Source organism: Myotis nattereri (genome assembly GCF_964212035.1).
Source record: "Myotis nattereri genome assembly, chromosome: 8".
NCBI classification, from domain to species: Eukaryota; Metazoa; Chordata; class Mammalia; order Chiroptera; family Vespertilionidae; genus Myotis; species Myotis nattereri.
Window position 1 is genome coordinate 2,669,313 of NC_138083.1, and position 24,873 is coordinate 2,694,185.

Sequence of the window (24,873 nt, forward strand, 5' to 3'; positions counted from 1 at the left end):
AAAAATCAATAAAACCAAGAGCTAGTTCTTTGAAAAGATAAACAAGATTGATGAACCCTTAGCCAGACTCTTCAAGAAACAAAGAGAGAGGACCTGAAAAACAAAATCAGAAACAAAACCAGAGAAGTAACAACTGACACCACAGAAATACAAAGGATTGTAAGAAAATACTATGAACAACTAACTGTGGACAATGTGGATGAAATGGTCAAATTCGTAGAAAAATACAACCTCCCAAAACTAAATCAGGAAGAATCAGAAAACCTGAATAGGCCAATAACAACTGAGGAAATAGAAGCAGCAATCAAAAAACTCCCAGCAAACAAAAGCCCGGATCCGGACGGACTCACAGGGGAGTTTTACCAAACATTCAAAGAAGAACTAAGACCTATCCCCCTCAAACTATTTCAAAAAATGCAAGAGGAAGGAACACTTCCAAGCTCTTTTTATGAGGCCAGCATTATCCTAATTCCAAAACCAGATAAAGATAATACAAAAGCAGAGACTTATAGGCCAATATCCCTGATGAACATAGATGCTAATATCCTCAACAAAATATTAACAAATCGGATCCAGTAATATATTAAAAAGATCATACACCGTGACCAAGTGGGATTTATTCCAGGGATGCAAGGCTGGTACAATATTCACAAATCAATAAATGTGACATATTACATAAACCAAAAATCAGATGATCATATCAATACACGCAGAAAACGAATTAGCAAAAACCCAACACCCATTTTTGATAAAAACTCTCAGCAAAGTGAGACTAGAGGGAGCATATCTCAACATGATAAAGGCCATATATGACAAACCTATAGCCAACATCACACTCAATGGGCAAAAACTAAAACCATTTCCCCTAAGAACAGGAACAAGACAGGGATATCGGCTTTCACCACTCTTATTCAACACAGTACTGGAAGTCCTAGCCCGGTCGTCAGCAAACTGCGGCTCGCGAGCCACATGCGGCTCTTTGGCCCCTTGAGTGTGGCTCTTCCTAAGCCTTAGGAGTACCCTAATTAAGTTAATAACAATGTACCTACCTATATAGTTTAAGTTTAAAAAATCTGTCTCTCAAAAGAAATTTCAATGTTGTACTGTTGATATTTGGCTCTGTTGACTAATGAGTTTGCCGACCACTGTCCTAGCCACAGCAATCATACAAGAAGAAGAAATAAAAGGCATCCATGCTGGAAAGGAGAAAGTAAAACTTTCATTATCACCGGTGACATGATATTGTACACAGAAAATCCTAAAGACTACTAGATTTAATAAATGAATTAAATTTGATAGCTTTTTATTACATTAATAATGAATTCTCAGAAAGAGACACTAAACAATCCCATTTACCATTGTAACAAAAAAATTAAGATACTTGGGAGAACCAAGATGGCGGCATAGGTTAACGCCGGAGTTTGCTGCTTTGAACAACTACTTCAAAAGTGAAACTAAAAGACAGAACGGACAGCACCCAGAACCACTGGAACGCTAGCTGAGTGGAAGCCCTACAACTAGGAGGAAAGAGAAACGCATACGGACACTCAGAGGAGGCGCAGTGCTGAAGTCAAATTCTGAGGTGCGGAGTGCGCGGAGGGGGCTGGCGGCGGAGGGCGCGGTTGGGTTGGCGTTTTCAATCGGGAGGGAGCCGCAGACTCTGAGCTCCAGATACAGGCGAGTCTTTAGGGACCCAGACTCAAACGGGAGAAGCGGGACTGTCTGGCTTCGGTCAGAGAGAGTGCAGCTTTCTCTCCGAGGTTTGCAGCGGGTGCTGGGACTCAGAGAGGCAGAGCCCCTGGGGACAGGACTGAGAGCCGCCATAACTGCTCTCTCAGGCCCACCCTGTTGATCCTGTGTGGAACCGCCCCGCCCAAGCCCTGCACACAGGCATTTGCCGGATAGCCTCAGGCAAAGGCTAGATTAGCACCTCCCTAGAGGACAGAAGTTCTCTCACTGCAGACACAGCTGATTCTCATAGCCACTTGGCCTGGAGGTCAAACCCTCCCTGGAATTAGCTACAACAATCAAGATTTAACTATAAGACCACGAACAAAGACCACTAGGGGGTGCATCAAGGAAGCATAACAAAATGCGGAGACAAAGAAACAGGACAAAATTGTCAATGGAAGATATAGAGTTCAGAACCACACTTTTAAGGTCTCTCAAGAACTGTTTAGAAGCCGCCGATAAACTTAATGAGATCTACAAGAAAACTAATGAGACCCTCGATGTTATATTGGGGAACCAACTAGAAATTAAGCATACACTGACTGAAATAAAGAATAGTATACAGACTCCCGACATCAGAACAGAGGAGCGCAAGAATCAAGTCAATGATTTGAAATGCGAGGAAGCAAAAAACACCCAAACGGAAAAGCAAAATGAAAAAAGAATCCAAAAATGCGAGGATAGTGTAAGGAGCCTCTGGGACAGCTTCAAGCGTACCAACATCAGAATTATAGGGGTGCCAGAAGATGAGAGAGAGCAAGATATTGAAAACCTATTTGAAGAAATAATGACAGAAAACTTCCCTCACCTGGTGAAAGAAATGGACTTACAGGTCCAAGAAGCGCGGAGAACCCCAAACAAAAGGAATCCAAAGAGGACCACACCAAGACACATCATAATTAAAATGCCAAGAGCAAAAGATAAAGAGAGAATCTTAAAAACAGCAAGAGAAAGAAACTCAGTTACCTACAAGGGAATACCCATACGACTGTCAGCTGATTTCTCAACAGAAACTTTGCAGGCCAGAAGGGAGTGGCAAGAAATATTCAAAGTGATGAATACCAAGAACCCAACCAAGATTACTTTATCCAGCAAAGCTATCATTCAGAATTGAAGGTCAGATAAAGAGCTTCACAGATAAGGAAAAGCTAAAGGAGTTCTTCACCACCAAACCAGGATTATATGAAATGCTGAAAGGTATCCTTTAAGAAGAGGAAGAGGAAGAAAAAGGTAAAGATACAAATTATGAACAACAAATATGCATCTATCAACAAGAGAATCTAAGAATCAAGTGAATAAATAATCCGATGAACAGAATGAACTGGTGATTATAATAGAATCAGGGACATAGAAAGGGAATGGACTGGCTATTCTTGGGGGGAAAGGGGTGTGGGAGATGCGGGAAGAGACTGGACAAAAATAGTGCACCTATGGATGAGGACAGTGGGTGGGGAGTGAGGGCGGAGGGTGGGGTGGGAACTGGGAGGAGGGGAGTTATGGGGGGAAAAAAGAGGAACAAATGTAATAATCTGAACAATAAAGATTTAATTTAAAAAAAAAAAAAGATACTTGGGAATAAAACTTAACCTAGGAAGTAAAAGACCAGTACTCAGAAAACTACAGGACGTTGAAAAAAGAGATAGAAGATATAAACAACTGAAAGAATATACGGTGTTGATGGATTGGTAGAATCATTAAAATGTCCACAGTACCCAAGGCAACCTACAGATTCAATGCAATCCCTATTAAAATACCAATGGCGCCCTGACTGGTTTGGCTCAGTGAATAGAGCCGGCCTGCGGACTCAAGGGTCCCAGGTTCGATTCCGGTCAAGGTCATGTACCTTGGTTACGGGCACATCCCCAGTAGGGGGCGTGCACGAGGCAGCTGATCGATGTTTCTCTCTCATCGATGTTTCTAACTCTCTATCCCTCTCCCTTCCTCTCTGTAAAAAATCAATAAAATATATTTAAAAAAAAATACCAATGGCATACTTCACAGATCTAGAACAAATACTCCAAAAATTTATATGGAACCAAAAAAGACCCCGAATAGCTGAAGCAATCTTGAGAAAGAACAACAAAGTTGGAGGAATCACAATACCAGATATCAAGTCATACTACAAAACCACTGTAATCAAAACAGCCTGGTACTGGCACAAGAACAGGCATATAGATCAATGGAACATAACAGAGACCCCAGAAATCGACCCAAGCCATTACGCTCAATTAATATTCGACAAAGGAGGCAGGAGCATACAATGGAGTCAAGAGAGTCTCTTCAATAAATGGTGTTGGGAAAATTCGACAGATATGTGCAAAAAAATGAAACTAGACCACCCACTTACACCATACACAAGAATAAACTCAAAATGGATAAAAACTTTAAGTGTAAGTCAGGAAACAAGAAACCACAGGCAGAAAATCTCAGACATCTCTCGTAGCAATATGTTTACAGATACATCTCCTAGGGCAGTGGTTCTCAACCTTCCTAATGCCGTGACCCTTTAATACAGTTCCTCATATTGTGGTGACCCCCAATTTCATTGTTACAAATTTAACATAATTAAAGCATAGTGATTAATCACAAAAACAATATGTAATTATATATGTGTTTTCTGATGGTCTTAGGCAGCCCCTGTGAAAAGGTCGTTCAACCCCCAAAGGGGGCGCGACCCACAGGTTGAGAACCGCTGTCCTAAGGCGGAGAAAATAAACAAATGGGACTACATCAAAATAAAAAGCTTCTGCACAGCAAAAGAAACCATCAACAAAATGAAAAGGGAGCCCACTGCATGGGAGGACATATTCAGCAATGATACACCTGATAAAGGGTTAACTTCCAAAATATACAAGGAACTCATACAACTTAACAAAAGGAAGACAAACAAGCCAATTAAAAAATGGACAAAGGCCTGGCTGGTGTGGCTCAGTGGTTCAGTGTTGACCTATGAACCAGATCATGATTCGATTCCCCGTCAAGGCACATGCATGGGTTGCGGGCTCAGTCCCCAGTATGGGGCGTGCAGGAGGCAGCCAATCAATGATTCTCTCTCATCATTGATGTTTCTCTCTCTCCCTCTCCCTTCCTCTTTGAAATCAATAAAAATACATTTTTTTAAAAAGTGGACAAAGTATTTAAATAGACACATCTCCAAAGTGGACATACAGATGGCCAAGAGACATACAAAAAAATGCTCAAAGTCACTGATCATCAGAGAGATGCAAATTAAAACGACAATGATGTATCATCTCACACCTGTCAGAATGGCTACCATCAACAAATCAACAAAAGACAAGTGCTGGCCAGGATGTTGAGAAAAGGAAACCCTCTTACACTGCTGGTGGGAATGCAGACTGGTGCAGCCATTATGGAAAACAGTATGGAATTTCCTCAAAAAATTAAATATGGATCTGCCATTTGACCCAGTCATCCCACTTCTGGGAATATATATATCCTAAGAAACTCGAAACACCAATCTGAAAGGATGTATGCACCCTTATGCTCACAGCAGCACAATTTAGAATAGCTAAGAGCTGGAAACAGCCCAAGTGCCCATCAGTAGATGAGTGGGTAAAAAACCTGTGGTACATTTTGACCATGGAATACTACAGAGCAGTAAAAAATAATCTCTTACCCTTTGAAATAGCATGGAGGGACCTGAGAGTATCATGCTAAGTGAAATAAGCCAGTCAGCAAAAGACAAGTATCACATGATCTCACTCATATGTGGAATCTAATCAAAATAAACTGATGAACAAAAATCCAGAGACATGGAAGCATGGAACAGAGTGCGAAATCTCAAAGGGAAGGTGGGCGGGTGGGTGGGAGGTAATCAACCAAAGACCTTGTATGCATATATGCATAACCCATGGGCACAGACAATTATGTGGTGAAAGGCTGAGGGCCGGAGGGCGGCTGGAAGAAGTTAATGGTTGGGGAGGGACCATATGTAATACTTTCAGCAATAAAGATTAAAAAGAAAAAATTGCCCTAGCCAGTTTGGCTCAGTAGATAGAGTGTTGACCTGTGGACTGAAGGGTCCCAGGTTCGATTCCAGTCAAGGGCACATGCCTGGGTTGCAGGCTTGATCCCTAGTAGGGAGCATGCAGGAGGCAGCTAATCAATGATTCTCATCATTGATGTTTCTATCTCTTTCCCTCTCTCTTCCTCTCTGAAATCAATAAAAATAAAAAAATATTTTAAAAAAATATTTTAAAAAAGTAAGTAAAAGAGAAAAAAAGAAAAAATTATCCTTGAGTGGGGATTAACAAAAAACAAATAAACAAAAAACTCTTGTCTACAGGAGAGACAAGATGGCAGCGGAATAGGCAGACTCGTCCTAAGGCTTGTCCCGGAGCAAATAGAATGAGCAGCTGAAACAGATAACATCCATCCCCAAATTGGCGAAGTATACTCAGCTGGTGAGGCAGCTTGCAGCCGGAAAGGGCAGAGTTCCCCTGGAAAGGTAAAAACCAGGGACCTTGGCAGGAAAGTCTGCTAGATGTCCGAGCCCAGAGGGTCAGAGGGAGACGGCGTGCCACCCAGACGCATCCCTTGGGACAGGCACAGCCCCTGACTGGAGAAAGGAGATTCGCAGGACTGTTGGTGCCGGGGGACTTGAGATCTGGGTTCCATAACTATGGAGGACTGAGCCTTAAGGGGGCAGACTGAAGTGCTGACCAGACCATGCAGTGCCCAGTAAGAGAGGAGCTTTTCTGCGGCCGGCGTTTGTTTGTTTTCACTGAACCCTGTTCATAGGACAATTCGGATACAGACACTCACCAGTGCTGAGGAGCAGGAGAAGGTGCAGACGAGTGGAATCTGGGAAGAGGCTGGGGAGAGAAGGGGGTCCAGGACAGGTGGCAGCAAATTGAGTGCTGAGTCATGCCTGAGCCCAGGACTTGGGCAGCCATTTTATCCTGAGGATATAAACGCTCCCTCCAGGCCCCAGGCAAGGAGCACAGCCACACCCAGATTCCACCCTGAATGGTATGAAGGATTAAACAAATCTGATTAGTCCCTGGGAGTTAACAGGGTCTGGCCTATAGAGGGGCCTTCAGTCCCAGCAACAGAAAAAAATAAAAAAAATCACAGACACTCCAGAAACTGGGATCTTAAGCCAGCCAAAGGAATGACATTCCAATTTTTCATTTTTATTTTTTAACTAGAGGCCCAGTGCATGAAATTCATGCACTGGGGGTAGGGAGGTCCCTCATACTGGCCTGTGCTGTCTCGCAGTCTGGGACCCCTGTGGGGATGTCCACCTGCCAGCTTAGGCCTGCTCCTGGGGTGATTGGGCCTAAGCTGGCAGTCAAACATCCCTCTGGCAGCCCGGAAGCCCTAAGCCACAGTCAGACATCCTTAGCACTGCTGCAAAGGCTCCTGCCACCGCTGCTGCGCGCTCGCAGCCGTCAGCCTGGCTTATGGCTGAGCAGAGCTCCCCCTGTGGGAGTGCACTGATCATCAGGGGGCAGCTCCTGCATGGAGCGTCTGCCCCCTGGTGGTCAGTGCGTGTCATAGTGACCAGTAATTTCCAGTTGTTCCACTGTTAGGGTCAATTTGCATATTACCCTTTTATTATATAGGATTATAATTTTATTAGCTTTTTTTTGCTTTATTCTTTGTTTCCCTTTTTTGTTGCTTTATTTTATACTTCTTTTCACACTATTTTTTCATCATTCAATTTTATTTTTACTTGTTATTTTCTATTTTTATACCATTTTTTAAATCAATTTTTTTGTAAATATATTATTTTGTTCCCTTTCTATCTCTTCTTATCTACTCATCCCTTTTCTACCTCCGCTATACTGAAGTGAGGTCCTCCCCATATTTATCCAATTCTTAACCTTATTTCCTATATATCAGCTCAGCCTCCACAGATTCTGCCCCCACCCTCTTTACTGGGTGGTTGGTGTTTGTATTTATCTATTGGTTCTGTGGTGTTCTCTCCCTCTCTCTCTCTCTCTCTCTCTCTCTCTCTCTCTCTCTCTCTCTATCATTTGTACTCTCTTTTCTCTCCCCTAATTCTCTTTTCTCAGGTGGTCACTTATATTGGGGTTATCGGTGTCATGAATACATTCATGCTTTGTTCCCCTTGAGTCATGTCTTGTTAAGGTGAATTTTATCCTGTCTGGCTAAAGTGCTAGAAAGCAAGCCACATAACCAGACACCTGGAGAGGAAGAGCAGCGACGCGTGCAGTTCACTCCCGTCCAAAGAGCAGCAGCCGTGCAAGCAGCCCACCCCCATCCGAGGAGCAACAGACTTGCAATCAACCTGTCCAAGTCCAAGGAGCAGTAGCCCCACAAGCAGCCCACCACATCAGAGGAACAACAGCAGCGTGCAGCCAGCCCCCATTCAAGGAACAGCAGCCACGTGAGCAGTCCACCCCAGTTCAAGGAGTAGCAGCTGTGTGTGAAGCCTCCCCCCACCAGCCAGAGGAGTCACCACAGCTGTGAACAGCACCCACCAGAGGAGCTGCTGCCAACTGAGGAGCAGCTGCTACCACAACTGCCCGAGGAGCAACCACAGCCAGAGGAGACAATGCCACGCAAGGAGCAGACCCTGAACAACTCAACATGTAGATATGTTGGTGAGATCAAACACGGGTAGACAAAGAAACCCGCAAAGGAAAGAAGAGGAGGACTCGCCACAAAAGCACCTAAGTGAAACAGAGGCATGCAACATGTCAGAAAAAGAATTCAGATTAAGGGTCCTAGAATGCATAAACCAGATGGAGGAAAAATCAACAACTTATGCAAGAAGCAAGAAGAAACAGATGAAAAAAATCAACACCTTATGTAAGAATCAAAAAGAAACTGATGAAAAAATCAGTAACTTATGTAAGAACCAAGAAGAAATGTATGAAAAAATCAATAACTTATGTAAGAACTAAGAAGAAATGAAGAGTGATATAGCTGCAATAAAAACACCATTGAAAGTTTCAACAATAGACTAGGAGAAGCGGAGGACCGAATTAGTGAATTAGAAGACAAGGAAGCAAAACACACCTAAACTGAACTGCAATTGGAGAAAAATATTAAAAGACAGGAGGAGAGCCTAAAGGAGCTATGGGACAACATGAAACGAAACAACATACAAATAATAGGGGTGCCAGAACAACAGAAAGGGGAAAAAGGGGTTAGAAAACCTATTGGAAGAAATAATATCAGAAAACTTCCCTGAGGTGGGGAAGAAAAAAGTCACACAAGCACAGAGTCCCAAACAAGATGAACCCGAAAAGACCCACGCCAAGACACATCATAATTACCATGGCAAATGGTCAGACAAAGAATCTTAAAGGCTGCAAGAGAGACATGGAAAGTTACATACAAGGGATCTCCCATTAGATTATCAAATGATTTCTCAACAGAAACACATCAGGCCAGAAAAGAATGGACGGAAATTTACAAAGTGATGCAAAGCAAAGGACTGAATCCAAAAATACTCTATCCAGCAAGGCTATCATTCAAAATTGAAGGGGAAATAAGAAGCTTCACAGACAAAAAAAGGTTAAGGGAGTTTATCACCACCAAGTCAGCAATGCAAGAAATGCTAAAGGGACTGGTGTAAAAAGAAGAAATAAAAAGCTAAGAAAGAAAACAGGCACAAAAAATAGAAATGGCTACAAACAAGTACCTTTCAATAATAACTTTAAACGTAAATGGACTAAATGCTCCAACCAAAAGACATCAAGTGGCTGAATGGATAAAACAACATGACCCATATATTTGCTGTCTACAAGAGACCCACCTCAGAATAAGCAACTCACACAGGCTGAAAGTGAAGGGATGAAAAAATATCTTTCAGGCAAATGGAAATGAAAAAAAAGCTGGGGTAGCAATACTTATATCAGACAAAATAGACCTCAAAGTGAAGGCCATAACAAGAGATAAGGAAGGCCACTTCATAATACTAAAGGGATCAATACAACAAGAAGATATAACCCTGATAAACATATATGCACCCAATGCAGGAGCACCCAAATACATAAAAAAAACTCCTGGAAGATATCAAGGGAGAGATCGACAACAATACAATCACAGTAGGGGACTTTAATACACCACTGACATCACTGGACAAATCCTCTAGACCAGGGGTGGGCAAACTTTTTAACTCAAGGGCCACAATGGGTTCTTAAACTGGACTCAGAAGAAGGATCTGCGGCTGTGTTTCCCGACGTTGCCATGTTAACACTGCTGCTGATGAAGGAGCGGAGGGGAGAGCAAAAGAACCCTCCGCTCTTTCGGCTCCGCGGGCCGGATAGAACAGCCAAACTGGCTGGATCCGGCCCGTGGACCGTAGGTTGCCCACGGCTGCTCTAGACAAACAATCAGCAAAGAAACAGCAATACTAAATGACTCACTAGATCAGATGGACTTGACATCTTCAGAACATTTCACCCCAAAGCCATGGAAAATACGTTCTTCTCAAGTGCACATGGGACATTTTCAAAAATAGACCACATACTGGGTCACAAGCAAAGTCTCCCCAAATTCAAGAAGACTGAAATCATACCAAGCATCTTCTCAGATCACAATGGCATAATATTAAAAATAAACTACAATAGAAACAACCCAAAATACTCAAACACTCGGAAGCTGAATAGCATGTTATTAAATATTGATTGGGTTACCAATGAGATCAAAGAAGAAATTAATAGCATCCTGGAAACTAATGACAATGAAAACACAACAATCCAAAACCTATGGAACACAATGAAAGCAGTCCTGAGAGGGAAGTTTATAGCCCTACAGGCCTACCTCAAAAAACAAGAAAAAATGATAGTAAATCACCTAACTCTACATTTCGAAGAATTAGAAAGAGAGCAACAAGAAAACGCCAGAGTGAGCAGAAGGAAGGAGATAATAAAGATCAGAGCAGAAATAAATGGCATAGAGACCAAAAAAACAATACATAAAATCAATGAAACAAAGAGCTGGTTCTTTGAAAGGATAAACAAGATTGATGAACCTCTAGCCAGGCTCACCAAGAAGCAAAGAGGACCCAAGTAAACAAAATCAGAAACGATAGAGGCGAAATAACAACAGACCCCACAGAAATACAAATGATTGTTAAAAAATACTATGGACAACTCTACTCCAACAAACTAGATAACCTGGAGAAAATGGACATATTCCTAGAAAAATACAACATTCCAAAACTCAATCAGGAAGAATCTAAAAATCTCAATAGGCCAATAACTATGGAAGAAATTGAAGCAGTCATCAAAAAGCTTCCAGCAAACAAGAGCCCAGGACCAGACGGCTTCACAGGGGAGTTTTACCAAACATTCAAGGAAGAACTAAAACCTATCCTCCTCAGACTGCTACAAAAAATTCAAGAGGAAGGAACACTTCCAAGCTCATTCTATGAAGCCAGCATCACCCTAATACCAAAACCAGGGAAAGACAACACAATGAAAGAGAATTACAGGCCAATATCCCTCATGAACATAGATGCCAAAATCCTCAACAAAATCTTAGCAAATTGGATCCAGCAGTACATCAGAAAGATCATACAACATGACCAACTAGGATTTATCCCAGGGATGCAAGGATGGTACAATATCCAAAAATCAATAAATGTGATACATCACATAAACAAGTTGAAAGAAAAAAACCACATGGTCATATCAATTTATGCAGAAAAAGCATTTAACAAAATCCAACACCCATTTCTGATAAAAACTCTCAGCAAGGTGGGAATAGAAGGATCATACCTCAACATAATAAAAGCATTATATGACAAACCCACAGCCAACATCATACTCAATGGACAAAAACTAAAACCATTTCCCCCAAGAACAGGAACAAGACAGGGATGCCCACTCTCAACACTTCTGTTCGACACAGTACTGGAAGTATTAGCCATTGCAATCAGACAAGAAGAAGAAATAAAAGGCATTCAAATTGGAAAAGAGGAAGTAAAACTGTCCTTATTTGCAGACAACATGATATTATACATGCAAAACCCTAGAGACTCCATCAAAAAACTACTAGACTTAATACATGAATTTGGCAATGTAGCAGGATACAAAATTAACCCCAAGAAATCTGAGGCATTTCTATACACCAACAGTGAACTTTCAGAAAGAGAGATTATAAAAACAATCCCATTTACCATCGCACCAAAAAAATTAAGCTACCTAGGAATAAACTTAACTAAAGAGGTAAATGACCACTACACAGAAAACTACAGGACGTTGAAAAAAGAGATAGAGGAAGACATAAACAGATGGAAGAACATACCGTGTTCATGGATTGGTAGAATCAACATCATTAAAATGTCCATACTACCCAAAGCAATCTATAAATTCAACACACTTCCCATTAAAATACCAATGGCATACTTCACAGATCTAGAACGAACTCTCCAAAAATTCATCTGGAAAAAGACCCCGAATAGCTGCAGCAATCGTGAGAAAGAACAAATTAGGTGGGATCTCAATACCAGATATCAAGCTGTATTACAAAGCCACTGTTCTCAAAACTGTCTGGTACTGGCACAAGAACAGACATATAGATCAATGGAATAGAATAGAGAGCCCTTGCCGAAACCGGTTTGGCTCAGTGGATAGAGCGTCGGCCTGCGGACTGAAAGGTCCCAGGTTCGATTCCGGTCAAGGGCATGTACCTGGGTTGCGGGCACATCCCCAGTAGGAGATGTGCAGGAGGTAACTGATCGATGTTTCTCTCTCATCGATGTTTCTAACTCTCTATCTCTCTCCCTTCTTCTCTGTAAAAAATCAATAAAATATATTAAAAAAAAAAAAAAAAAAGAATAGAGAGCCCAGAAATCGGCCCGAACCAATTATGCTCAATTAATATTTGACAAAGGAGGCAAGAACATACAATGGAGCCAAGATAGTCTCTTCAATAAATGGTGTTGGGAAAATTGGACAGATATATGCAAGAAAATGAAACTAGACCACCAACTTACACCATACACAAAGATAAACTCAAAATGGATAAAGGACTTAAATGTACCACGGGAAACCATAAAAATTCTAGAAGAATCCAAAGGCAACAAAATCTCAGACATATGCCGAAGCAATTTCTTCACTGATACAGCTCCTAGGTCACTTGAAACTAAAGAGAAAATGAACAAATGGGACTACATCAAAATAAAAAGCTTCTGCACAGCAAAAGAAACCATCAACAAAACAACAAGAAAACCCACTGTGTGGGAAAACATATTTGCCAATGTTATCACCGATAAGGGTTTAATCTCCAACATTTATAGGGAAATCATACAACTTAACAAAAGGAAGATAAACAATCCAATCAAAAAATGGGCAAAGGATCTAAATAGACACCTTTCAAAAGAGGACATTCAGAAAGCCAAGAGACATATGAAAACATGCTCAAAGTCACTAATCATCCAAGAAATGCAAATCAAAACAACAATGCAGTACCATCTCACACCTGTCAGAATGGCTATCATCATCAACAAATCAACAAACGACAAGTGCTGGAGAGGATGTGGAGAAAAAGGAACACTCGTGCACTGCTGGTGGGAATGCAGACTGGTGCCGCCACTATGGAAGACAGTATGAAGTTTCCTCAAAAAGTTAAAAATGGAACTCCCATTTGACCCAGTGATCCCACTTCTAGGAATATATCCCAAGAAATCAGAAACACCAATCAGAAAGGATATATGTACCCTTATTTCATAGCAGCACAATGCACCATAGCTAAGATCTGGAAACAGCCTAAGTGCCCATCAGCAGATGAATGGATTAGAAAACTGTGGTACATCTACACGATGGAATATTATGCTGCTGTAAAAAAGAAGGAATTCTTACCATTTGCAATGGCATGGATGGAACTGGAGAGCATTATGCTAAGTGAAATAAGCCAGTCAACGAAAGAAAAACACCACATGATCTCACTCATTCATGGATAATTAAGACCATTATAAACTAATGAGCAAAAATAGATACAGAGGCAGAGCAACATCGGACAGACTGTCAAACTACAGTGGGAAGGCTGGGGAGGGTTGGGGGATGGGAGGGGGGTAAGTGATCAACCGAAGGACTTGTATGCATGCAGATGAGCATAACCAATGGACACAAGACACTGGGGGGCATGGGAGGCTGGGGGGGGGGGTCAAGGGGAGGAAAAAAAGGAGACATATATAATACTCTGTGTAATACTTTAAGCAATAGAACAATTTAAAAAAAGAAGAAAAAACTCTTGTCAAGAACTATGTTTCACTCTTCTGAAATGATCTTGAAAATATTAAAAATGTTACATGTTATAGAAAGTTATAAAATTGCATGTGTAATGAGCAATAAAGAGGAAAGTAAAACCAAATGCCAATTGTCACTTTCCAGGCTTGTGAATAAATGTCACCCTATCCCTATACTTAATCTCATTGTCCTAATCCTATCTAATAATAGACAAACATTGTATCATTGTCCTAATCCTATCTAATAATAGACAAACATTGTAATTGACCTTACCTTCGCTATGCCTCCCATCGGCTAATCACCATGATATGCAAATTAACCACCAACAAAAATGGTGGCTAATTTGCATACTGCAGGCAGGGCGGGACAGCGCCATCCTGCCTGCCCTGCTGCCATCCGGGCCAGCTATCTGCGACCCGGGGCGGCGGGCGGGGCAGCAGCATACCGCCGGCCTGCCCGGGCGTCCTGTGTGCAACCCGCCCAGGGCGTCCCGTGTGTGACCTGACCCGGGGCGGTGCCCCAACCCCTGGATTGGCCCTGCCGTGTGTGCGACCTGGGGCGGCGCCCCAACCCCCGGATCGGCCTTGCCGTTGGCGCGACCTGGGGATGTGGGGCAGGCACCGAGGGATCGGGCCTGCCATCTGCCACCCGGGGAGCAGGCCTAAGCCAACAGGTGGTTATCTCCCGAGGGGTCCCAGACTGTGAAAGGGCACAAGTGGGGCTGAGGGACACCCCCCCACCCCCCTCCCCCACCAGTGCACAAATTTTTGTGCACTGGGCCTCTAGTATTCTATAATGATAATGCATTTTTAATTATTTTAAAATATATTTTTATTGACTTCAGAGAGGGAGAGAGATAGAACCATCAATGATGAGAGAGAATCATTCACTGGCTGCCTCCTGCACACCCCACACCGGCAATCGACCTGTAACCCAGGCATGTGCCCTGACCAGAAGTTGAACTGGTGACCTCTTGGTTTCTGGGTCCATGCTCAACCACTGAGCCATACCGACCAGGCAGAATACCTTTTTAAAATAAAAAATATAGAGAACTTACAATGATAACTCAACATATATTAATCAACATCACTACACCTATCCCAAAGACAGTAACCCTGATGTGTAGTCAGGATAGTCCCCCAAACGCTGCCAGGTTCTGGAAGCCAGCACGGAGTTCGTAAGCTCTCCACTGCAGCCCCCAGCCCTGCAGCTCCTGTCCAACAGCCCAGCGTATACCCAGGTGCTGCCACCATAGGCAAGACCCAGGGGCCTCAAAGCTGAGCAGACACACAAACTATTCTTGCAACTTTTCTCCAAGTCTAAACCAAGGCAAAACAAAACCTTTTTTTTTTTTAGTTGCATAAAAGACAGTGAAGGACAGTAACTGGTTTTACCTTCTTTCTTTTCTTCTTTCATCCATCCTTTTATCCAGAGCTGCATAAATAGCATCCGCTTCCTCGTCATCCTTTTCATAGGGCCCACTTGAGAAGAGGCTCCCTGCATAGCCATTAAACTGGGAACCAAACACATCCCTGGAGCGTCAGCTTCTCCTCCCACACAACCCCCACCAGCAGGAACAGAGCACTTCCTGTGCAAATGCTACACAACATTCTGCACCAGAGAAACCCAACCTGAGGAGCAGCAAAGCAGCTGTCAGGGCAGAGAAGACGGAGGAGACTGAGCAGCCAATGTATGAGGGGTCTGGACGGGTCCTGGGCCAGAGGACACGGATGGGAAACTGGGATTGCAATAGCACTTGTAGATCAGCTAAGAGTGCTCCGTCATTCGATTTGCTGGTTCGATAGCTAAGATCACGGAAGATGAGGAGAAGCCTGTGAAGGGTACCCAGGAATTCTCCCCATTATTCTTGCAAGTTCCCTGGGAATTTAAAATTATTTCTGAACTAATTTTAGAAAGCTTTTCCTCTGAGGAAAAATGCTATCTGTTAGAACATATCTGAAGAAAACTTCAATGGACTAAATGCCAATTAACAAAGAGGGTGGCCCAGCTGGTGTGGCTCAGTGGTTGAGCATCAACCCATGAACCAGGAGGTCATGGTTTGATTCCTAGCCAGGGTACATGCCCAGTTTGCGGGCTCAATCCCCAGGAGGGGGCATGCAGGAGGCAGCCAATCAATGATTCGCTCTCATCGTTGCTGTTTCTATCTCTCCCTCTCACTTCCTCTCTCTGAAATTATAAAACACAAACATTTAACAAAGAGGGTGAACATTAAAGCAAAAGAAAGCAAATATCACAAATTCCACTTTACATTTTGATCTTTAAATTTTCACTGGCTTGAGTGCTCTCTTTCCCCCAGAGCACGTCCGCTCGAGTCTTCTTTTCGAGTGAACTTTCCTAAATTCCAAGGGCCCTCCTTCTGCTTCTGTCACTTGTTTCCCGAGTCTACACAGCCCAGCTGGCTCACTTCTATTACCTCTGTAACTTTTTTATTTTTATGAGTTTATTTTAATTAAACTGAAGACATACGTCAGGGAGCAAGATCTCAAATGCTCCTCTGTAACTTTCTAAATAAACTTGCTTTTATAATTTGAGAGAAAAAAAAACTTCACTGGCCAAGACAAAACACCAATGCAGTGGTTGTAACAGCTGCAAGAACATGTCTCTTTAAAAAAAAAAAAGTTTTTATTGATTTGAGAGAGGAAGGGAGAGGAAGAGAGAGAGGAACATCAATTGGCCACCTCACTCACGCCCCCCACTTGGGAGCGAGCCCAAAACTGGGGCATGTGGGAATCAAACTTTCGACCTTTTGGTGCACAGGACGACACTCAACCAACTAGGCCAGGACAGATTTGAAGAGGTAGCAAATCTTTGTATTTGTCCTGCTCCGCTCACTCCACTACAGAAACCCCACGAAGAGATGAAAAAGTACATGCACCAGCCCCATCAAGCCACCCACCACAGAGGCCAACAGCACACAGGGCTCAGAAGCTGCTCAGCGCCTGGAGACTGGCCGGGAGCCCACAAGTCACCTCGTCGTAGTTGGTGTCATTCAGATCCTCATCGTCGTCATCCGCAGCCTGGCTCTTCTTCATCTGGTCCCCGACGGTCCTCTTGCCTGGTGGCGCATGGCGGTCATCCACAGGATCGTTGGCATCCCGAGCAGGCCCGATGTCGGACCGGGTGGTGAAGCCAGTGGCACTGCAGAAGACCCCAAGACACCTCTCTACCTTGTTCCTGTGCTCTTCCCGCCACACTCGTCACTTTTCCTAACACCTCCAGACGCTGGTGGCAGAAAGCCTTCCACCCACCCACCCACCCTGAGGTTACTCAGACTTGCTTTTGTCACCACATCCTCCTTGAAAGAGAATCCCCAGGGCATGAGGCTGCCCTCCTTCCAGCCCCAAGCCTCATGCCCAACAACCTCCCATCCAACCGGGCCCCCAAACCCGACCTGCGGCTACTCTGGGCTGTTTCAGCTGATGACAGCCATCCTGGCATGAAGGCAGACACCCCCTGGTATCAGCTTTGCCTCCCTCAGTCCTTCTCCATCCCATCTGTCCCCACGCTGCACTGAGTCCACCTCCCAACCCTTCCCAGACCATGACTCCCAACAGCTGGGAACCAAGTGAGCCCCCCAGCCCACCGCAGCTCTGCTTCCCCAGTACCTCCCGGGGCCCCGCTGCCATCACCACAGGCTCTGCTCAGACTCCTTGCTATCTATTCCCTCACCTGCCTCATCTGTTTCCTTAACTGCCGACCACACAAAATGTCAGTTTCTCCTATAACCCTGCCACATTTCTGCAGCCCTAAATCCAGCTTTCCTTCTAAACCTGGCTCAAATGCGACCACTCCATGAAGCGTCCCCTGGCCTCTGGACCCCCGAGTTCTAAATCTGTTACCCTTTATGAATTTATTTATGCATTTACCCCAACTCTCCTAGCCAACTACAGGTCGTCTGAAGGCACTGTCAAATATGAGGCTTATATGTACCCCACAGATTCTAACACAATACCAAGGAGAGAAACCCAGTTTTCCTAACCAAATCAATCAGCAAACAGGACAACGACTGCTCATGTATTCAACAAGGTCCGGCAGTCGTCTGTGTGACGGGGACCCAGTCGCAAGACTCCCGGATGCCGCCCCCGCTCCCGGAGAGCTGAGTGTGAGCGAGCAGGACGAGACCACGCAGGCACTGCGAGCCGCCACGGGCTCTCCCAGATCTCGGGGCAAGGCCCGAGCCGCGGGACACGGCGGGAGTGCGCCTGCCGGCGAGGGCACGCCGCCCCCGCCGCAGAGCCCTACCCACCGGCTCGGGGCGGCCGCGCGGTGAAGCCCAGTCCCCCGCGCCTGGGCAGCACGTAGAACTCATCCTGGGGCCTGTCCTCTCCCCGAAGGACGATCCTCCCCACAAACACTGAGCCAAATGGCCTCGCATCTTCCAGACTCGGTGGCCGCAGATCCTCACTGATTGTTTCAGTCCGGAGGTTCGCACGGTCTCGCCCCGAACCCCTGCCCCTTCCCCCAGCGCCGGGACGCGGCCAGGCCCGCGCAGCCCGCCCCGCGGCTCACCCTCGGCCCAGCCCCGGCACGTAGCCGAGCGGCGCGGGCATGCCCAGGAACGGCTTCTTCTTCTTGTTCATGGCGCCGCCGCCGATGAGGGCTGGGAAGAGAAGGGACGGAAACCTCAGCCGCGGGCGAAGGACCGCCGGCGTCCGAAGCTGCGCGGCAGGAAGAAGTTGCGGGCTCCGCGTCACCCGCGCCCCGGAAACAGAGCGCGCGGTACGCAAGAAGCCCCGCCCACCTCGGGGTTCCCGGGGCGGAAGTCCGGAAACGCACTTCCGGTCGCGGCTAGGGGACGGAGGTGAGGCGGGCGCTTGAGCGGGAGCGCCTCAAGTGGCGCGGCGGGCCGACCGCCCAGCCGAGACGACAACACCCTGGACCATCGCTTCGGGACCTGGAAACCGAGCGGCATCCCAGCTTCCTGCATGTTCCCCACGCTTCCCCGGGAGACCTGCCCGCACCGGCCCGGCCGCTCACCCTGCTTGCTCTTCAGAGTCGCCGGCCCCGGCAGGCCCTAACACACCTGAGCTTCTGCGGGGGGCGGGGGGCGCGGGGGCACCCCTGCCTGCGTGTGCTCCCGTGTCAGGGCTGCCCCAGCGCTCAGCGTTCCGATGCGCACACAGACCCCTCTTCGGCCCGCCGCCCATGGGGCCCCAGCCATTCCTGGGAGGGCAGGAGCCCAGCTCTGGGAGCTGATGGGGGAAGCAGATGAATGCGGCGCAGAGGTTGGGAGCTGGTCGGCATGTGGGAGGGTGAGTCCCAGGCACACCTCTGCTGCGGCGTGGCCGAGCTGGGGACAGGTAGGGCGTCACTGCTCAGCGTGAGGTGGACATGCACGACTGCACTCCGCACAGTCCACGGCACCTGGGCTCGCCCCGCACGGACCTGGGAGGGCTCTCGGGCGCCGGGCACAGCAGGCAGAGCTCCAGCCGGAAGTCTGACCTTGTGCCCTGGCCAGTCGGCTCCGTGGATGGCAGGCTGAGGGTCCTGGTTCGATTCCTCGGTTGTAGGCTGCATCCTCCGGGACCAATCCAGGTGTCTCTCGCACATCCATCTCTCTCTTTCCCTCCCTTCCACTCTCTAAAAGTCCATGGAAAACACCCTCAGGGAGGATGAACAGAAGGAAAGAAAGCGGGCCTTCTCCCTGCTTTGGAGCAAGCACACGCCTCCTGCCTCCGCAGCCTCCTTGGGGTTCCTCCCCGCGCCGCCCGCCCGCCCGCCCGGCCCTTTTAGAGCCAAGCCTTGGGCACTGAGTCAGACTCCCGGCTCCGGAGGGGCAGACCCTTGCGGTCCTGGGGTTCACAGTGTGGTGGGGGGGCAAGAGGGGGTCGAACGGACTTCTCCTGGGAAGCAGGTGCCCACTCGAGGGAGAGGCCTATGGGACACTCTGGAAAATGTGTCAATTAAGGGGTAAGTTAAAGGAGTAACCTGAGGTAGGAGAATGGAGGGACGTGGTTGGTCTGGCCTTTGACCTGGGCCCAGGGGCAGAAGGTCCCGGGAGCAGGTACGGCCCCTCCTGCCGGGCACACACGGGGGACGGAGGTGTGCGGACGCCCGGCCCCCCTCGCCCTGGCCGACACCTACGTTTGCATCGCCGACCGCGCGCCGCCGACACACCTCCGAGCTTCCGGAGCGCGCCCGGCGCCGGGCTCAGCGGCAGGTGCCTCGCCGCGCAGACTCCCGGCCGCGGGGACCCGTGCGGGCAGGGCCGGGGCGGGGCGGCGGCGCACGTTCCCCGCCGGCCACACGGCCGCCCTGCGCCCGGCGAGGGGCGTGTGCGCGGGCCCCATGTTCACGGAGCTGAGCACCCAGCTGAGCCCCCCGCGAGGCCGCGCCGGGGCTGTGCGCGCGGGATTCGGAGAGCGCCGGGATGTGGACGGTGAGCGCGGCTGGACCGGGGAGCTCGCGGGCTGGGGGCTGGGGGACCGAGGGGGCGGCGGCGGCGGCGGCAGGCGGAGTCGGGGGGTGGGGGGGCTCGCCCTTGCTGAACGGGATTCCTAGTGTCTTTGTCCTGCGCTGGGGATGGGGGTGCGGCGGCCTCAGGCCTTTGGGGGAGGTGACCGCTCTCGGTTCCTGTCCCTAGGCTGGCATCACCGTGAGGTCCCCTTTTTCTTCTCTCGGGGGGCGGGTAAAACACACACACACACACCCCTCCCCAGCCCTTTGCATTGGGGCCAAGGCCACAGCCCGGCTTGGGCGCTCCCTCCCCGCCCCATCGTCTGTGGAATTAAGGCGTTGGGCTGGAAGGAGAGAAGGACAGACGTGTGGACGGAGACCCCACCTGGAGCGCGGTCCGGAAATGGGTGGGACCCGGCTGGCCTCGGACAGGTGCGGCGCCGGCGGACGCGCGCGTCGGACTGGTTTGCCCCGGGCCGCGCGCTCTCGCCCAGGCCGGCCGCCCTGGCGCCTGGTCCCCAGAAGGTGCCGGCTTAGAATAAGTCCTTTCCCACGGCGCTCCTCGGGGCGGCGGCCACGCTGGCCACACAGGCTGACCCTAGACCTCAAGTTTAGAGTCCCCCAGGGCCATCTGAGAACAGAGGGGGCCAGGAGGAGGAGGAGGGGCTAAGGCCGGTGAATGGAATGGGGTGGAAGGAGGAGGAGGAAGATGCGGTCTCCCCGGGCCCCCCCCCCCCCCCCTTACTGAGACCTGGGCACGCGGCCAAACCCTCCCCTCCATGGGGTGGAGGGAAGGTCTCACTCTGGCGGGGAGGTCTTGGGAACCTGATCCTGCCTGCTGAGTCAGAGTCGGGATGCTGTAAAGAAGGGCAAGCCTGGGCCCAGCATTCTGCCGCGCCCCAGGGCCTGTTGACTTGTGGACATTACCCAGAGCCTTCCTCCCTCCCTCCCTCCATTCATTCATTCATTCATTCATTCATTCACAATGTTTCTGGGCACCTCCTGTGTGCCAGGGCCTGCGCAAGTCCTTGGGAGGGGCCTGTCCAGGTGTCTGCCCTCCCCCATCTCATGTCAGCAGCAAGCCCAGAAATTATGGTAAAACTAAGAGTTGACAGGTGTAATAAATTTATTGTGGGAAAGACATCTCCAAGGGTCCTGAGCAAAGTTGCACCTGCACCCTGTACTGAGCAGCCCATGCCAGCTAGGCAGCTGCCATGCACAGAAACCATCCTGGGCCAGGGCCGTGGGAGGTGGGAGCAGGAATCCTGGGTGTTGGCTGCCCGAGTTCAGGCTTCTTGTCAATGAGCCACTCCTAGTGAGCACCACTGGGCAGGGCAAAGCTTCAACTCCAGGTGCAGAGCTGGGGTTCAGCCCATGAGGATGGGCAGGCAGGCCACCCGAGGGCCTCCCACCACACAGCATGTTGCAGGCAGGCCCTATGTGTGTGCCCTGGCTTGGTGTGGCTGGTGCCAAGGCAAGGGTGAGGTCAGGCTGTCCCAGGGCAGCCCTACTGGCTGTCAGTCTTGGGCTCCTTGGTGGGCATATCTTCTCTCTAATCTCAGCAGAATTGGTCCTGCTCCCCAGAGCAAGGGGGTTGGACTTGTTTGTCCTTCATCTTTGAGCGAGGTGGGGTTCTCAGAACAGCTCACGGTGCTCCCTCCTGCTGTTAGGAGCTTGGGGACCCCTAGTTGGGAAAGTGGCCACTTCCTCAGTGGAGGGGAGTTGGGCTGAGCAAGGACAGGAGCCACTGGCTTTGCCCCTGACCACTCTGACCAGTGCCCTGCTCCACAGCCACTGCCCACCTCAGCTTCTGCCGGACCCTCCTGGAGCACACAATGTCAGCTGAGAGCATCCCCTGCCACTTGCCTAGGACTCCAGGCACCAGCCTCACCTGGCATGACTCACGAAGCCAGAGGGCAGCTGGTGGCCGGCCAGTCAAGCTCCTGCAGCAGCCTGGCACAGAGGCCCCCCAGGTACCCAGCTATCATCCCCATTCAGCCCCGGCACTCCCCACCACTGCACTGCATCTGCTGCCCTCTCCCCCACAGGGCCGGCTGTACTCTGACCACTGTGGCCTGTACCACACGAGCCCCTCACTGGGTGGCCTGACGAGGCCTGTGGTCCTGTGGAGTCAGCAGGACGTCTGCAAGTGGCTCAAGAAGCACTGTCCCCACAACTACCTCGTCTACGTGGAGGCCTTCTCCCAGCACGCCATCACCGGTGAGGGACCATATCCCAAGAGAGCCTGTTTTCTCTTCTGTCTTCTCCTGACTCCGCCTCTCCTTCAGGCCTGTGTGTCTGCAGAATCTCTCATTGTCTCTCCCAGTCTCTTCATCTGGCTTTTCTCTGCAAAGTCTCTATCCATCCTTGTCTCTCCCTCTCTTTCCCTGTCTCTCTGAATTGACCTGTCTCTGTCCCCCGCCACCTCTCTCTCTCCCTCTCCCTCTCTCTCGCTCTCTCCCTCTCTCTCTCTCTCTCTCTCTCTCTCTCTCCCCCTCTCCCCTCCCCACTTCTCTTTCTCTGCCTTCGCTCCTGATCTCCACAGGACACTGACCTGGGCTCGATCCCTTTCCCCATCCCTCCAGGCCGGGCACTGCTTCGGTTGAATGCGGAGAAGCTGCAGCGGATGGGACTGGCACAGGAGGCCCAAAGGCAGGAGGTGCTGCAGCAGGTGCTGCGCCTACAGGTGCGCGAGGAGGGGCGGAGCCTGCAGCTGCTCAGCCAAGGTCAGTGGGAGGAGCCAAGAATGCCCGAGAGGCTTAGAGAGGTCTGGGGGATTGGGTTGCAAGTCCCCCACTCTTGCGTGCAGGGAGGGTGGGTGGACCTCAGGAGCGTGGCCATGGGAGCCCAATAAGGGCTCTCCTACACCCACGGTGGTGTGGACAACGCCAGCGGCCCCCATTCCTCCTTACCCATCCACCCATAGCTTCCTTCGGACACATGTCCTAGTTGCTGCCCGAGGCTTGAACCCCAGACCCCAGCACTGTGACCAGAGCCCATGGCAAAGATGAGGCACAGCCCTTCTCGGACCTCCAGGAGTCCTCAAGGGCCAAGCCTGGCCCAAAGGAAGGTGGGACCAGGATTATCACCTCAGCCACCTCTGGTTGTGCACTGTGGGCTATGTCTGGGATTGGGCAGGTGGGGGCTTCCTGAGTATATGCTCACCTCCCAGGACCTGGACCCAAGCCCAACCCCTGGTGCTGCTGGCAGCATTTGGGGCAACCACCTGGAGCCAGAGCGGGGTTTGGATGTTTCCCCAGACTCCCAGGGAGTGTTTACTTATATTCCTTCACTCACATCCTCTGGGCATCCTGTCCTCTCCCAGGACAAGAGAGCTGTCTGCCACTCGTCCAGTTCCACACCCTCCCAGCACCTGGAGGACTACCCACAGAGGTGGGATACACTGCCAGGCTCTGTGTACTATGTGCCCACTCCCTGCCCTTGCCCAGGCCCAGCAGGCCCACCCTGCTGTCCAGGTTATGGTCATCAGTGTCCACCGGCCAGGCACCCTGCCCAGCACCTTCACTCATTATTTATGAGACCCTCACACACCTGCATCTACTCATGGGACTGAGGAGAGGGAGATTCAGGATTGCCCAGGAGCCTAGGACCTAACAGGGCACGATAGGGACCCACACCAGAATGGGCAGGTGGCATGAGAGGGAGGGACCCACACCAGCACGGGCGGCCCGATCCTGGCCTTAGATTTGGGAAAGCTTCCCTCCTCTCAGGCTCATGGCGCCACCCTGAAGGCACAGTGATGGGCGGGCATTCCCACTGTCCCTTTCCAGGGAAAACCTGGATTCTCATAAGAGACATCCCATGCTGCCCACTGGAGACCCAGCCGGTGGTGACAAGCACTCCCAGAGGGCCGCGGTGGGCGGGGCTGCCGGCAGAGGGTCAGCCAGGCAGTCCTGAGCCTCCTGCCTCCTGGTCCCTGCTCGCCGCTCCTCTGGGGGACTCAGACCCTCTGGCAGACGAGGCTGAGCCCCCAGCCTGCTCTGTGCCCTGAGCTGGTTTCACGTCCCACGTGGAATCTGGATAACTGGCCTGGTGCCCAGCCCCCCATGGAAAGTCCCCTGTCCTGTCTGGCTGCTCTGAGTGTCCCCCACTTTGTGTCATTGCAATGTTGCCCTTTCCAGAGGGCCCTCCCATCTCTGCCCCCTTCTCCCTCCTTTGTCTTGCCCTCCAAGCTCGTCTTGTCTTTCTTGTTTTGCGTTCACTTTTTTATATTCTGATAAAAAGACCAGAAATAAACCTGGTTCTCAAGTGCCCCAGTGTGGTGTCCAGTCAGCTGCCTTGTGGGGTGGGGCAGCCCTGAGCCAGAGCAGGGGTTTCCCGGCCCAGCTGCCTCCTGCCATGGCCACCAGGTGGCAGTGGTGTGGCATCCTGGCAGGCACCTGTTTATCCCAGGAACGAGGGGGTGGAGCAAGAGCAGAGGCTGGGCTCCCACCCGGTACTGCACCTGGACACACCAGCACAGGTGAGCTAGGCTCCTGGGGTTGCTGTACAAATGGCAGCTGGGAGACTT

The 24,873-nt window shown here is 49.3% G+C and overlaps 3 protein-coding genes across 14 annotated transcripts in view; 1 reads left to right on the forward strand and 2 right to left on the reverse strand.

Moving 5' to 3' along the window:
- PRPF6 (pre-mRNA processing factor 6) overlaps window positions 1-18,546 on the reverse strand; it is a 48,317-nt gene extending 29,771 nt beyond the window's left edge. The window contains exons 1-3 of the mRNA XM_081097346.1: window positions 18,456-18,546; window positions 16,916-17,084; window positions 15,320-15,438 (exon numbers count right to left, since the gene is read on the reverse strand). Coding sequence (XP_080953472.1) covers window positions 15,320-15,438; window positions 16,916-17,084; window positions 18,456-18,526 — 359 coding nt within the window. The 5' untranslated portion in view covers window positions 18,527-18,546. The remainder of the gene's footprint in view (window positions 1-15,319; window positions 15,439-16,915; window positions 17,085-18,455) is intronic.
- LOC308523402 (dnaJ homolog subfamily C member 5) overlaps window positions 1-24,873 on the reverse strand; it is a 290,237-nt gene that overhangs the window by 205,634 nt on the left and 59,730 nt on the right. The gene's annotated exons all lie outside the window — the stretch shown is intronic.
- On the forward strand, window positions 19,902-24,614 carry SAMD10 (sterile alpha motif domain containing 10). 12 transcript variants are annotated; one of them, XR_013996336.1, is made up of 8 exons: window positions 20,122-20,325; window positions 20,679-20,774; window positions 22,134-22,315; window positions 22,391-22,562; window positions 22,928-23,068; window positions 23,269-23,412; window positions 23,668-23,735; window positions 24,134-24,614. XR_013996336.1 is itself a non-coding variant. In XM_081097351.1 (7 exons), the coding sequence occupies exons 1-7, from the start codon at window positions 20,235-20,237 to the stop codon at window positions 24,152-24,154; spliced, it is 771 nt and encodes a 256-aa protein (XP_080953477.1). In that variant the 5' UTR covers window positions 20,122-20,234; the 3' UTR covers window positions 24,155-24,614. The 12 variants fall into 12 exon arrangements, 6 of the variants coding, with proteins under 6 accessions (XP_080953479.1, XP_080953477.1, XP_080953478.1 ...); XR_013996338.1 differs by having other exon boundaries at window positions 22,928-23,028; XR_013996337.1 differs by lacking the exon at window positions 23,668-23,735.

Bases quoted from the DNA above. Each gene is read 5' to 3' on its own strand.
- SAMD10 (XM_081097353.1), top strand. From the start codon at position 20,235: ATGTTCACGGAGCTGAGCACCCAGCTGAGCCCCCCGCGAGGCCGCGCC. The intron at 20,326-20,678 runs GTGAGCGCGGCT...TGTGGAATTAAG, and splicing joins AGAGCGCCGGGATGTGGACG to GCGTTGGGCTGGAAGGAGAG. The intron at 22,563-22,927 runs GTGAGGGACCAT...CCATCCCTCCAG, and splicing joins CTCCCAGCACGCCATCACCG to GCCGGGCACTGCTTCGGTTG.